At 36.0% G+C, this 16,012-nt stretch overlaps 1 protein-coding gene across 1 annotated transcript in view; it reads left to right on the forward strand.

Moving 5' to 3' along the window:
• The window catches only part of LOC107552224 (cAMP-dependent protein kinase catalytic subunit PRKX-like), a 67,431-nt gene that overhangs the window by 49,052 nt on the left and 2,367 nt on the right, over window positions 1–16,012 (forward strand). Inside the window, exons 3-5 of the mRNA XM_016234073.1 lie at window positions 7,593–7,688; window positions 11,242–11,299; window positions 14,679–14,756. Of these exons, the coding sequence (XP_016089559.1) occupies window positions 7,593–7,688; window positions 11,242–11,299; window positions 14,679–14,756 (232 nt within the window). The remainder of the gene's footprint in view (window positions 1–7,592; window positions 7,689–11,241; window positions 11,300–14,678; window positions 14,757–16,012) is intronic.

The following is a 16,012-nucleotide window of genomic DNA, read 5'->3' on the forward strand; positions in this document are numbered from 1 at the left end:
CTAAATCTGCCCTAGAGCTTTCACAGGCTCTTGTGTGGAAGAAAAAGTGACCCACCCTCTTAATTCATCCCAGACTTCTTTTGAAGTGTTGGCTCCTGCATGTGAGTGAGAGAAAATGACCTGGTCCCTTATTTTTTCAAGAGACAGGCACATGGACATACAGTGCCCTCCATAAGTATTGGAACAGTAAAGACAAAATTGCTCTGTTTGCTGTGGAGTCAAGACATTTGCAAATATGATTAAAAGATGGATATGAGACAAAACTACAGAATGTCACATTTTATTATTAGCCGTTTCAACACGCATGTTTTACCAAATAAAAAGGACAGCACTTTTAAGACTTTATCCCACAATTTGATGTGAGCATAAGTACTGGAACAGTTGAACCTAAGGCAGATGTAAAAAATTAAAAGCTAATATTTAGTTGTAGATCCCTTGCGTGCAGTCAGAACAGTGAGTATGCGACCCATAGACATCACCAGACTCTTAGTCTTATCCTTTGAAATGCTTTTCCCAGCCTTTAATGCAGCCAATACCAACTGTTGCTTGTTTTGGGGAGTTTCTGCCTTTAGTCTCCTCTTCAGCTGGTGAAGTTAATGTTCAATCGGATTTAAATCTGGATATTGACTTGGGTAATCTAAGACTTTACATTTCTTTACCCTGATAAACTCCTTGAATGAACTGGTAGGGTGTTTTGGGTCATTGTCCTGATGCAATATGAAGCGCTTTCTGATGAGTCTGGTGGCATTTTCTTGAATATTGGTAGCCAAGATGGTTTTGTAACCTTCCAAATTCATTCTGCTGTCATCATACATTAAGTCATCATTGAAACTGAAAGGGCCTGTTCTAGAGACAGCCATGTATGCCCATGCCATGACACAACCTCCACCATGCTTTACAGATGAGGCTGTATGCTTAGGGTCATTTGCCGTTCCCTTTTTTTCTCCACACTTTTGCTTTCCCATCACTTAGATAAAAGTTCATCTTTGTCTCATCTGTCCATAAAACTTCGTTCCAAAACTCTACTGGCTTTTGCAAACTCTAATCTTGCCTTTCTAGTTTTGGTGCTTGTCAGAGGTTTTCATCTTGCTGTGTAGCATCTGTAGTTCTGTGTCAAAGTTTCATGCGGACAGTAGATTGTCAGAGCATCACCCCCCAGCTTTCTGGAGGTTGTTGGTGATTTTACAGACATGTATTTTATAGAGTTCATTTTCACAGCTTCTATGATTTGTCTGTCATCAACTACTGTTGTTTTTCTCAGCCGATCAGGTCGTTGTTGGTTGCTGATGTCGCCGGTGGTTTCCAAACTCTTGATTTCTCCATGCCATTTGTTTTTAATTGACTTCCTCTTTTCATTTAGCAATTTTAGCAAATTGCTTTCTTTTCTCTCAAAGTCAGCTCACTCGTCTTCATCCTGGTTTGTGTGTGTCGTCATCGTATGCAAGACTCAGAATGCAGAAGCAATGGATATAACTGATACGACACATTCCCTGCTTTTAATATCTGAATAATTAATGCAACTGGACACAGCTGATCACTTAGGAAGACCTGTGAGGCAACTGTTCCAATACTTATGCTCACATCAGATAGGGGGATGAAACTCTAAAGTGCTGATCTTCTTAGTTGGTGAAACATGTATGTGTTAAAACACCCAATAATAAAATGTGACAGTTTGTAGTTTTGTCTCATATTCATTTTTTAATCATATTTACAGATTTCTTGACTCCACAACAAACAAGCAATTTTACCTTTACTGTTCCAATACTTATGGAGGGCACTGTAGGCACAGCTTGCCCAGACATAAAAAAGCTCCCTTCTGTCATCTCTGAGACCGTGAGTGTGCTTGTCAGTGTATGTCAAAGGTCGTTTGAGACTCCTTCGTGGAAAATTTAGCAAGAGTTGAAATGGATTGAGCCATGAAAAGGGTCGCAACCTCAACGCAGTGACCGCATATGTGGATGTGAGCAAATGTCTTGTTGGTGCTATTCTATTTCAGACCTAACTACACGTAGGTACAAAATTCGTGAAAATGTCAAAAACTTATCTAACAAGTGCATTAAAAAAATGGTTCACAAACAGGGTAAATAAAAAACAAAGTATTTTAGATTGATACAGGGTTAGAAGCTTCACATGTCTGGAGAGTGAGAAAGATACAGAGCGGTTGCATTTAGGCATATGTGAGAGAAATTCACACTCAAATTGTAGGGGGGTCCATAGGAAATGACACATACTGCTTCCGGAAACTCTAGTCTCAGTCTGGGCTCTCTAGAGAGATCACCTCCTTGATTAGCTTCAGAGTTCATGTAAATTTGACATACTTTTTTTCCACTGATTTTAATGTAACTGGCAACTCCGTAAAACAAGTTTTGCTTTTTTTGCTTAAGATTTTCTTTTCTGGCCATTGTAACGCTTTGACTCGGATAACTCGTTAAACCCATGAAATGAAAGAGATGGAAAACGAACAGTTGGGGTCCCACACATTTAATGGCTGGTACACGGCAACGCGCTCCTCTCATACATTAGAGATTTATTTGTAACGCCAAGAAAGAGTTAAAGTAAAGACAAAGTAATAACAAGAAGGCAGAGCAAACTTATCATCCATAGTGGTTCTCATTACACAGTCACGTAGTCCTTCTACGCCATCACCACATAGCGCGCGTTATAAGTTAAGTGATCAGTCTCTTAAAGGGCACACCGCACTATAATGTGATGCATGCAAAAACATAGTTTTTGCCGTTAAACCATGCACCATGTTGATTCACCTTAACCCTTAATTGCATACTTCGGGTCTTTAGCGTCCCGGGACATCATTATCTACCCTCTCCCGTCTTCATTTTTTTAAGTTAGACATCAACTTTCTTAGTATTCTTCAATCTATTAATTATAAACAATATAACTAGAAAAGAAAATTTCAAATTTAAAAGAATTCCAGTTTTCTAAATCATTTTTTGTAAAACGTGTATAGGGTCGCTAGAGACCCCAGGTATGTAAATGTGTAAGTATTTTTTCCTGCACAACTATATTTACATATCTGATGACTCAATATGTGCAGTGCATCTTTTTTCCTCAAGGTGGCACTGTTTGATACACAATGATGACGTTGACGTTTCCCTCATAATTATGGCAGACATAAAACAAACGAATATCATCAGCAAAAATTTAACTGATTTGAATGGCTTTACTGTTACACATTCTGTGAAGAATGTGAAATTTGATGCTGGAAGTGGTGAATAAGCTGCCAGTGATCAAAATATTGAATATGGAGTCATTGAAAACGATAGTTTTGAGAATATGGTTGAAATCGTGAATGTGAGGCAGATGCTGAATGTACTGTGGAAGTGCGCTCTGACGATGACAGCGATGGTAAAATCATCTGCTCAAATTGAACCCTTTTAAGTTTCAAAAGGTAACGAAATATGCTTTATTTTATTCTTCTCTAATTGTTCTTAAAATATCAAGAGAGTTTTTTAGAGATCCATTCGTGCTGGATATATTGGCCCGGGTCGCTAAAGACTGGAATATGTAATAATGATTGGCGAAACATTCATGCATTTAAGGGTTAACATCTACAATTTTTTTCCATTAAAGAAAATCAGATTTTATGGGAGAGGGGTGGGATATCACATACACTACTGATCAGAAATTCAAAAGTAAGATTAAGGAGGCATTGAATTGATCAAAACTGACAAAAAAAGACATGTATAACTTTTTTCCATTCATAAAAAAATCCTTAATCCAAAAATAGCATAAGAGCATAAGAGACGTTCAAAAAATATTACAAAATATCTTACCAACCTCAAACTTATGAACAGTAGAGTGGAGTGGATATACTGTAAAAAGCTGAAACACCCCTGTTAAAACAGCAGGTTTTTATAATTAAAATCCTCCAGTCATTTAAGTGATGCTGATTAATCCTGCAAAAAAAGATTAGGTATTTCTTATTGCTGAAGCCATTGCCTGGAAAGATCTTACAAATGTTTTGAGGATTTTGTTAAGAGGAAGTATGTACAAATCAGGAGAGGGGTACAAAGTATTTCCAAAACAATAGATTGGCCATGGAAAACCTTGACGGCCATCAGTAACAAGTGGTGACAGTAGGGAACCATAACGGCAATCCAAAGAACAAAGTACAGTGTGTGTGTGTGTGTATGTATACTGTGTATATATATATATATAATATAATATATATATATATATATATATATATATATATATATATATATATATATATATATATATATATATATATGACAACAATATCCTGTTATCTTCATATGTCTGGGCTGTGGGGTAGGATGGCTAGGTAGAAGCCATTACTCACAGAAACATCTATGGCTGCCTAAATTCTGAAAACAAAACAAACAAAAAAACAGTTGATTTAACATGGGGTGTTTATACATTTTATTTCCTACATCTTCTGTATATCATCTTCTGACCCATATACAAACTTCTTAATAAGGATTTTCATTACATTTTTGGGAACTTTACAGGCAACAAGCACATTTACTAAAAGCAGAGTGCCCTTGAGTTCAAAAACAGAGTGTAACAGAATGGCAAGGGTCTCAAGTCAAAACAAATTTTTCAAAGTGTCTTAAAAATACTAGTCATGGCATGAGGTGCTGAAAAAGAGCAAGACACAATGCATGAATAAATGTTATTCTGCATGTGTACATAGATTTGAAAATATCCCAGGTGGAATTCAATAATGTATCCTGTGTGAAACAGACAGATTGGCTGATTGAAATTCAGGCTAGTAGTAGGCCTACACTCTTAAAAATAAAGGTGCTTCACGATGCCATAGAAGAACCTTTTTGTCTGAATGGTTCCATAAAGAACCTTTAACATCTGAAGAACCTTTCTGTTTCACAAAAGGAGGTTCTTCAGATTATAAAAAGGTAAGAAAGAGATGGTTCTTTAAAGAACCTTTGACTGAATGGTTCTTTGTGGAACCAAAAATGGTTCTTCTATGGCATCGCTTGAAGAACCTTTTGAAGCACCTTTATTTTTAAGAGTGTATTCAACGATAACGAAATAAAACAAACAACATATTGATTTTGAACACAACTTGTCTGCCAGAATAATGTCTTTCTTAGCAAATATCATAATTTAATCCGTTTACAGTCTTAGTTATAATACAATATTTACTTCAAGAGTTCAAGAGCACACTTTTAAAAAATATATTTTTCTCAGTGGAATCTTGGCGACACCTGTGCTCTTATGCAAAAGTTTCCGTTTCATAATTCTCCTTTTTTACCGTGTCACCACTGCTTACAGTAACACAGAGACTAATATGTCTCTTCTGCTCACTTTCTCCTTCTCTCCATCTCTCTTTTCCATCACCCACAAGAAGGAATAGCTGCAAGTTCTGCTCTCCTGGCTTCTCTCTCTGTTTATGGTTTCCACACTCAGTCAGTACTGTCAGTCCTGGTCAATCCATTATGTGGAACCACCTTATTTTACTTCTTTCAGAAGGCTGCAGCCTTAATCTCATTCCAAACCTTTCTTTATTCAGTCAAACACAAAAGTAGATGTTTATTATGTTCTTTTCCATTCAGTGAAAGTTTATGGTGACCAGACACTCTCCGGCACCATAAAAAAAATCAATCAATCATAACAGTAATGTATATGGCCGAAATATGTATATGTCTTTTATTTGTCAAGAATTAATTGTACATGGTTGGTCAAACCCATGTGAATGAACATTTCCCAAAAAATGATTCCATTCAGTGAAAGTTTATGGTGACCAGACACTCTCCGGCACCATAAAAAAAAATCAATCAATCATAACAGTAATGTATATGGCCGAAATATGTATATGTCTTTTATTTGTCAAGAATTAATTGTACATGGTTGGTCAAACCCATGTGAATGAACATTTCCCAAAAAATTTAAATTTGCAGAAAATGTACTCACCTTCAGGCCATCCAAGGTGTAGATGAACTTGTTTCGTCATTGGAACAGTTTTGAAGAAATAATTTGGAGAGAAAAACAAAACATTACATTACCTGTTCACCAATTGATCCTCTGCGGTGAATGGGTGCCATCAGAATGATAGTCCGAACAACTGATAAAAATATTACAGTAATCCACAGTCCATCAGTTAACATCTTGTGAAGTGAAAAGCTGCGTATTTGTAAGAAAAAAAAACATTACTTTAGTAAATCTAAAAGCCCTTTATACATAATATATTGCTTTCTCTAGTGAAAAAAAGTCAACTTGTCTGAATCAGGTGAGAAATATGCACAGATCAAGCACCATTTACAAGTGAAAACAGTCCAAATCAGTTATAAACAAATATGTTGGTGGATTTTGATGTGAGAGGACAAAAAGGGATGGACTTCTTCACTGTAGTAAGTGTTATTATGGATTATGTATATGTACTCATATTTTGGCCAGAAGCAATGGTTTAAAGTTAAAATGCCCTAATGATGAATTTGTTTATTACAAACATGTAGCTTTTTGCTTCACAAGACTTCAACTAATGGATTGGCGTCGTGTGGATTACTTGTAGATTATTGTGATGTTTTTATCAGCTGTTTGGACTCTCATTCCGATGGCACCCATTCACTGCAGAGGATCCATTGTTGAGCAAGTGATGTAATGCAAAATCTCTCCAAATTTGTTCCAGTGATGAAACAAGCTCATCTCCATCTTGGTTAGCCTGAGGGTGAGTACTTTTCCAGCAAATTTTCATTTTTGGGTGAACTACTTCTTTAAATAATATGTTACTGCGGTCATTCTGAGTAATACTCTTTTAAGCCGTCTCACATTTGTCCTCCCTGTTGTGCAACTCTGCGGTAATGGCTTGTTCAGTGTCAATCACTGCAGGGTCTTTCACTCTGTATTTTGCTGCTGATGTATGTCTCGTCATCTCATCTTTGCTGTTGACACTTGAGTTCAGTCATTGTCAGTGATCTGTGCCCTCGTGAGACTTCAGGTGGTCGCCTAGTAACAGGCTCATTAGCATGTCTCACCTCATCTATCCCTCATATACAGCGGCTCTTTTCAGAGCCAGCTGGATGCAGGCATTAAACATAAGCTCATTGAGAGTGCAAGGATGTTTGATGGCATGTTGGTCGAGGCTGGAATTCTGTAATGGAGGAGTAATGGATTACACAGTATGAGCTGGAGAATCAGTCTACCAGACATCACATGGACAAAAAGCATTATACTGAGACACAGTAAACAGTAGTCATTTAGAGGCCTAAATGGCACCTTCATCCCTTGCAGTCCTCCTCCAGTGGTGCAGACCAGGGATGCATCTGTGAAATGTACACCTAAAAGTGATGCTAAATACAAAAGAATGATCTATTGTTATTGAATTATTATGAGTCAGTATTAAATTTGCATATTTCGTATATTGAGTCGAATATTTATATATGAATATTTGCAGAGGTTTTTACTGGACTAAACTGACAGGACTAAAGACTAAGCCGAAGATAAAGTCTGTGAATTAGTTTTTGGCATTTCAGCAGAACATTATTGAATTCGGATAAAGGACACTAATAAATATCTTTAAGGTTTTTCCTGCTCAGTGTCATTCTGACAAATTAATTGGTCATTTTTTAATGAATAAATTTTTTTTTCCTTAGGTATCCACCATTTTTTGATGATAATCCCTTTGGCATCTACCAGAAGATCCTGTCCGGAAAGCTGGAGTTTCCACGGCATCTGGATTTCTATGTAAAGTGAGTTTGATAAAGAAAACACAACCGAATGAAACATGCCATATTTATAGCATACATAAAACACAATGTCTAGTGAAATCATGTCAGCATCAACATGAAATATTGTTTGATCTCAAACTGTTATGTGTGTGGGGGGGGGGAAGCACAAGCATGTTTATTGCTAGCTAAGTAATAAAAGTAGTTTTTTTTTTAATTGAAATTAATCAGGTGGGAAAAACAAGACATTTAAGTTTTTTTTATTATTATTTAAAAAAAAATGTTAGGTGAAAAATTATATAACTACAACTTGAAAAGATTAAATGAAAATTAGAAATGTTACTGAAATAATATAAGTTGAAAGATAAAATTGTTCAAATTGAAATAAAAATAAACTAAATTGAAATATTAAAGAAGATCTAATAAAAATGACAAAAGCATATAACACTTACTAAAACTGAAAATATAACAATAAAAGATAGTTCAAATTATTAATAAATACTATTATATTATGTAAATAATTCTAAAATAACACTGTTAAAAACAAAATACAGTAAGTTTAGTCTACTTATTTTTTAATCATTTTTATCATCCCTCCTGCAAAAATGCATTAAATATACAGAAATATATGTCCCTGAGCACCAGTAATGACTATTTTAATGCCTCTGCAACAAAAGCATCTTAAATACAGTAAAAACATTTGTTAATATGGTACTCTACATGTTATATAGATCAAACTTTTACATACATTTTTAATTTCAGTAATAACAGGGTGTCCTTGCTGCATCTCTATAACCAGAAAGGCATCTTTGACATGAAAAAGTTGAAGACCCCTGTTTTAGAGAGTTTATAGTTAGAAGAGAGATGCTCTCATACATGCATTTACATGTGCACGCAGTTACAAACCAACTCGTGTCCTCTAATGAACTCAACATGTTAGCTAAGCACACTGGAGTGGAGGCATCCTCCAGATTGATCTATTTACTCTACACTATTACTCATGGTGCTTTTGATCTAAAGAAGCTCAGGATCCAGCAAACGACCCACTGTCCCCTCTTGATGTTCAGAAAAGTAATCCTTTATTTTATCCCTCTTAATAAAACACAACAATATCCTCTCTTAGTTTTAACATCTAAAAAGTCTTTGCAGCTGTACAAACACATACACAAAATGACATCACAGCTGCATTTCCTAATATGGCTTTTGTCCACTAGTGGCTAAACTGCCATTCGCTGCTTCAAACGGTCTGCACTCCAGAGACAAAGACAGCTTGAGGAAGCTCTCGGAAATAGAGACAGACAGTCACCTTAGGCAAAGCGAATCTGTGTTTCCTTTCGACTGTCATGTTTACTCTAGTTACAATTATGAAAGTAGCCAAAACTACGACTTGTGTCAGTAGGGATTTAACAAGCTTGACAAGATAATGGTATCCTGAAGTCGAACACACATGATCATTGGAGAATGAATAACATCTGCAAGGGAGGCTAGAGTGAATGGCAAGGTCATCTGTAGCACGATCGCTCCAGGCGTCTCTGGTGTTAGGCTGAGTGAGAACATCAACGGCACAGCAGTAAACATACTAATGCGCTCGTGTTCGCAGCTTGAAGTCTGCTGGGTAATGGATACAGATTGATTTTAAAACCTAATACATAAGGGTTATGTGTAAAGCTTAGTGCAGGTAGATTTTTTATGTGTGTAGAAATTGTTTTTGTGTTAAGGGCAAGCTGCACTATGAATAATTGGTTACACTTTATTTTAAGGTGTCCTTGTTACACTATACATTTAAGTGCTGAGTAATGTTAATTAACTACATGTACTTACTATATGGTTAGGATTAGGATTAGGGTTTGTTTTAGGGTTACTTGTATGTAATTATGCATCATTTATTGTTGTTATTGTAATAGTAAGTACATGTAACATGTAACAAGGACACCATAAAATAAAGTATAATAATCTCTTTAAGAGAGTAGTTATACTTTGTCGGTAGGTATACTGCAGGCCTTTGTCAGAAAATATTGGTGTGTGCAATTTAACTCTGTTTCATGATATCTATGGTAACATTTTGGTAAGGCTCCTACAATAAAAAAGGCTTCTATAGTATTTATTAACAGTTAGTTACCATTTACTAATACATTATTAAAATCAGAGATTGTATCTGTCAGTATTATTTAATGGACCCAACCTAACTTGAACTAAAAATAAACAGTTGTAGCAGTTGTATGGTTATTAACTACAAATAACAATTATTATTATTTATATCCACTATATGATCTAAGATTAATAAATACTGTAACTGTAAAGGTTTTCTTTTTCTCTCTTTTTTGTTAATTTTAGTTAAGTAATATTAACTTGTGGGACCTTATTGTAGTGTGTGTGTGTATATATATATACAACAGTTCGTTCTGGTTCTCAAATCTGTTTGGTTGAGAACCGTGAGATATTGTACTGGTATCGCTACAGGAACGCCCTTTCACAATTTTGTATCACTCCGCTTGTTCTAGCCGGGTCTATGTTTTTTTTTTAATTACTCACTGAGCTAATCGTAGAGTACGTTAGTTATTATAAGAAGAAATGGTTTTATTAGGCACTCCGTTGTTTCTTATTTAATTACACATGTTCCATCGAACTGTTGTATAAACGCAATATCACTCTCGTACTCTAGCGATACCGGCTCTATATCAGCGGCTGTGATTAGGCCAGAGGCACGAGGCCGCAGGATATATATATATATATATATATATCCTCTTTTAACAGATAGACAGAATATTAACCAAAAAATCCAGAAAAAAAACACATTATATAAAGGTTAGAAATTGATTTGCTTTTCAGTACTAAGTCATGTTTTGCTTGGGGATCAAATACTTATTTCACTCACTGAAATGCAAATCAATTTCTAACCTTTATATAATGTGTTTTTTTCCTGGATTTTTTGTTTGGTCTTCTGTCTCTATACATAAAAAGAAAAAAACTACCAGAAAAATTACAGACCCTTCATTTCTTTGTAAGTGGGCAAACTTCAAAAAATCAGCAGGGGATCAAAATAAATATTTCCCCCACTGTATGTATTTGATTCCAGAAATATATTTAAAGGTTCTAGATTTACATTTATCAACATCTAGCACAAAATTATAGCTATGCATTATAGTGAAGCTTTAACCTTTTTTTCTTTAAAAGAAATCATGTTAATTTTGGAAATTATTTATGTATTAACTGTGTTAACTATGTTACTTTTTCAGGACTCAAATTTGTATACTTATTTTAAAGAGCAGATTTTATAATGCTGTGATTCCCAAATTCACTTGCAGCATACAAACAAAAATATTTGTGTAATTGTATTTTATTTTAACGAAACCATAGAGATTTTTAGTATCAGCCATTTATTGGTTATTAACCATAATATTCAAATAATTATTGATTTATTTGAATCAGCCAGAATTTCAATATTGATGCATCCCTACTCTTAATACCTGCCTTCATGAAATTGACCGTCTTAATTTTCGTGTTTATTAAAATAATTTCATGTCTAAATCAGGTGCATTTTAGCATATTGGTTGTCATCTTGTCTTTGTTTATCTAGGGACCTAATCAAGAAGTTTCTGGTGATTGATCGGGCAAGAAGGCTTGGAAACATGAAGGTAAGCAAGATGCTGGTGACAGATATTTTATATGGTTGAGCAAAGTATTTCAGCAGGAATCAGCATCTGGGATATTTCCTCTGAAAACGCTGTATGGCTATATGGCTTTTTTATAGTCATATCAAATTCAAGGCCATCTATGAATCGTCTAACAGAATTAACTCTGTTTCTAGTCCAGCTTTGCATCTTAATAAAGCTGCACGTGGCAAATAAGAAGAGCTTGATTGAGTCTTGCGAGATCCTTCTCCCAAAGGCCACAGTATGCCACATGTTTCCAGTTACAATAAGAAGGCTTCCTATCTGCCTAGAGAGGATGAGATGAGCCTCTGGAGAAACTCCCTGGACATTCAGAGAGTGATTCTGACACCGGGCAACTCTCCCACTATAACTCCTTCCAACCCCCATCAGTCGCGGTGGATACTGGGGAAAGAACTACAGACGGAGTTCTTGTGCAAACTGTTTCTGCATCGCCAGTTATAGTAATTTAAAAAAATAATGGCATTTACTTTTCTAAATTGTCCTTTCAGAGGAAATAATTCAGTAACTGGCACCAGATGAAGTGGCAGCAGTGCACTGTAAAACCCGCTAAATTCAGAATACTCCATTTTTGTGGACACCGATTACCTAATACATTTTAAGTAAACCAACTCAAAAATGTTAAGTAAACAATAGTTATAAATTACAATTAATCCAAACTTAAAAGTTTCTCTTTAATTTTATTTACTATTTGAGTACACTATACTTAAAAGTACTGTTTACCCTAAGTAATGTTTTTAGTTTATCCAGACTCAATTATTTTGATGCAATAATACTTAATTTCATAGAAATTCTATAACACACACACACGCACGCACAAACTCTTATGCATGACTCATAGGCAAATTAATTGATCATGCTGAAGTTCAGCATATTAAAAAAAAAATACAAATACAACATTAGCTAAAGAATTGATTTATTCAGCCTTACCATTTTTAAAACCTTGTGACTCATTAAGAAGGGATAGTTCACCAAAAATGTCACACTTAAGTTGTTCTAAATCTGTATGAGTTTCTTTGTTCTGCTGAACACAAAATATATTTTGAAGAATGTTGGTAACATTTTATGGGTCCCCATTGACTTCTTCAGTAGTATTATTATTATTTTCTTCATAATATGGAATCAATGGGGAACCAAAATTGTTTGGTTAACAACATTCTTCAAAATATCTTTGTGTGTGTGTGTGTGTCACATACAAGAAACTCGTACAGGTTTATGACAACTTGAGGGTGAATAAATGATAAATTTTTATTTTAGGGTGAACTATCCTTTTAAGTAGACTGATCCTCATTAGAATGATTTCTGAAGGATCATGTGACACCAAAGCCTGGAGTAATGATGCTGAAAATTTAGCTTTGATCACAAGAATAAATTACATTATAAAATCAATTAAAAGTTTTTTTTTTTTTTTACTTTATTTTTGGTTATTTAAATGCAGCCTTGTTGAGCCTAAGATACTTTTTTTCAAAAACATTTATACATTTTCAAAAAAACATTCATTGTAAGGTTTTCAAACTTTTCATTGGTACTGTATAGGTAAGTGGCAGCTGGGGTCTATTACATAATTACTAGAGCACTGCTAGATTTATATCAATAATAATAATAATAAACAATTAACAGAGGAACAATCTTGAATTTTAGCAGCCTGATACTAGGAATACTTACATTCCACATCTTAAAGACCTAAAGGGCTAAAGTGAGCTTCATGTTGGCATCATGGAAATCCTGTAAAAACAAGTGAAAATTAGGCCAAGTAAGCCAACTTTATTTTATTTTGAATACAATGAAGAAAGAGACTGATATTAAAGACAGAACCTTATTTGGACCAAATTAATTTTTACCTTACCTGGAGTGAACATTAACTGAATCTAATGTCTTGTTAACTTCCCGTCGGTGTAACGTTAGTGTTAATCATTGACATTAGCTTACTGCTAGCCATTCACGTGCATGCATGCAGGGGGGAAAAAGCACATTTACCACATCAGGGCATTTACCATAAACAGCAACACACTTTCAAAGCGTAAAAATGCAGTTAACGTAAACTGAAAAGAGTTCCCAGCTAACTTTAACATTATTGCCCTGCTTGCTTGACGTTAATATAACACGAAGCAGTGACGCTAAAATAGCATTAAAAAAAAAAGCGCGCTAACACTAGGCGACTGCCGCGCTTCACGATGCTTCATAAAAACAGCGCATCCCAAAGATTCAACATTTTCTAACATAACAACATAACATACAAAAAACAACTTAGAAAACTTTGACACGTTTAGATTACTTACAAGGTATTCCATGCGTTGAATCCTGCCGCTCTCGAGTGTCCGCCATGTTGAATGGATTCCTCCAACGTCTATCAGAGCAACGTTACAACGACGTGACGTAGATGACGTAATTTACGCCGCGCAGTCAGTATACTTAAAAATATTCAGTGAAGTAGTGATGTTTACTCAAAAATAATGAGCCCCACAAAAATAAAAGTAAACTGCTCGTTCAGAAAATGTTATTGTTTAAAGTAGCATTAACTATTTCACATATTTTAATTGTATTGTACTCAAATTTTTTAAGTCCAGAGTACTGTTCGGGTTTACAGTGTGCGCTAGGCCTGTCATGCGTGATGTGATGCATATTGTGACGGAAGTTTGTGAATGGTTGCATCTGAGCGTCATTTTCCCATTAGCTCCAGTTAATGCCATTATTATAATTCTGCACACGTGAGGAATGAGCTCTGCTGAAATGTGTATCTCGCTGTTCTGTTTGTTTGGGGTTTATTCCTTTTTGTCATTAAACCAGATTCAGAATAAGTGACAAAGTTAGAAAAGCTTTTTCAAAAGAAATGTCACTCTGGGTGAACTTCCCAGACTAGATGCTTCTGTTGTTAATTTAGCACTTTCTTTCTTTTGCTTTTTCTCCTCTGACTACATACAATGAGAGTTTAAGACCCGGCAGCCTAATCACAGCTGTGTTTGCACTGTTTCCACAGCAAGGCAAGGTCCTGCTGGCAGCGCTCATTCACAAGTGCTGATATCTGTTATTCCACTTGAGTGAATGTGTATCTGTCATGGTCCCACAGTGCAATGCATGGCCCAAATTCTGAGGTTTCTAGAAGACCTCAGTAGGTTAGCATAGTTGACCCACTTTTCTTTTCCCTCTCTAAGAAACTAAAAAAGACAGTACAGTGACTGAAAAGACTGTTTGGGGTCAAATGAGAAGTGTCATGTACAAGGTCAAATGAGGTTTTTATTCTTACTGTGGTGGTTTGTCTCAAGATGTAAGACACCATTCTACATTTATGTTCATTTAGTTATAGTAATCTATCATCTTGTGTATTATTTTTGTCATCTTCCAGAATGGAGCTGATGATGTGAAGAAGCACAGATGGTTTAAGTCAGTAGACTGGGATTCTGTGCCCTGTAAAAAACTCAAGGTAAGCATCATAGACTACATTTATATGGACATCATCTAAATAAGCCAATATTATGATTATGGTGTTTACATGAGTTGCTTTTAGAATATTCCTATCATGTTACTGTTTTACATGTTATTGTACATAGTTCGATTAATGGCGCACGTCATTACCTCCCCACGTGACGGCATCCGACGTCCCCTCCGGAATTTCACGTATAAACATATAGTTCGTCTTCGTGATGATGCCATGTACAGTTTTGGGTGTTTCATTTTTAATTTTATGAAAGCTTCAAGTGTAGTTAATTATTTGTACGTGCATACAGGCGATGGCGGTGTTGAAGCTCTTTTATTTGCCTTCAAACGGTTGACACTGCCGTGTGTGTATCCTGTCGCAAAATGCGGCGAAAAGTCCTACACGACGGTAATAATTTGATTAAGGTGTTTACATGTCTATTCTGCACTTCAATAATGCGACTAAAATAGGAATACTCCACATGTCTTAAAGGGGTCATATGATGCTATTTCAATTTTTCCTTTCTCTTTGGAGTGTTACAAGCTCATGGTGTATAAAGAAGATCTGTAAAGTTGCAATGACTAAAGTCTCAAATTCAAAGAGATATTCTTTATCAAAGTTCAGAGTCAGCCACACCCTCCTAAAACGGCTCGCTCTAACACGCCCCCACATATCTACCTCACTATGTGGGAAGATTTGCATAACGCCGCCCAAATGTTCACGCAAAGAAAGAAGGCGTAACTTTTATTCTCGCTGTAGTATTGTTGACGCTGCAGCCATGTACGCTGTGTGCTTCGTTGTGAAAGAGCTTATCTGTGCTGGTCGCTGAGGGAATACATCAACTTTCACCGTGGACAAAGCGGAGTCCAGCCCGGGGTCCGTCACACGTGGTTGCCGCTCATTCGTCGCATCCGCCGGGCGTGCCGTTCTCGACTCCGCCGCCTCAGCTCACTCTATCCCGACCTCAGCGCACGCTAAGCCGGGGCTTCCCCTCACGCTAGGCCGCTGTGTTTTTCGTTGTGAAAGCGAAACTACTTTGTTTGCTCTTCCAAAAGAGGACACGACTACAAATCAGTGGTTAAGTTGTATTTACCACACTGTTCCAAAACAGTTCAACCCAAATATCCAGATGTGTGCAGCACATTTTATGGAGGACTTTTTACTGATCCTGGTAGAGTTGACTACAATGCCGGCAGTTTCGACTCACGTAGGTACGTTTTCATTTAAAGGATTTGCCACTGATGATTCAAACGCGAGTTTTG

The sequence above is a fragment of the Sinocyclocheilus grahami genome, unplaced genomic scaffold, assembly GCF_001515645.1.
Source record: "Sinocyclocheilus grahami isolate Dianchi unplaced genomic scaffold, SAMN03320097.WGS_v1.1 scaffold443.1, whole genome shotgun sequence".
NCBI lineage: Eukaryota > Metazoa > Chordata > Actinopteri > Cypriniformes > Cyprinidae > Sinocyclocheilus > Sinocyclocheilus grahami.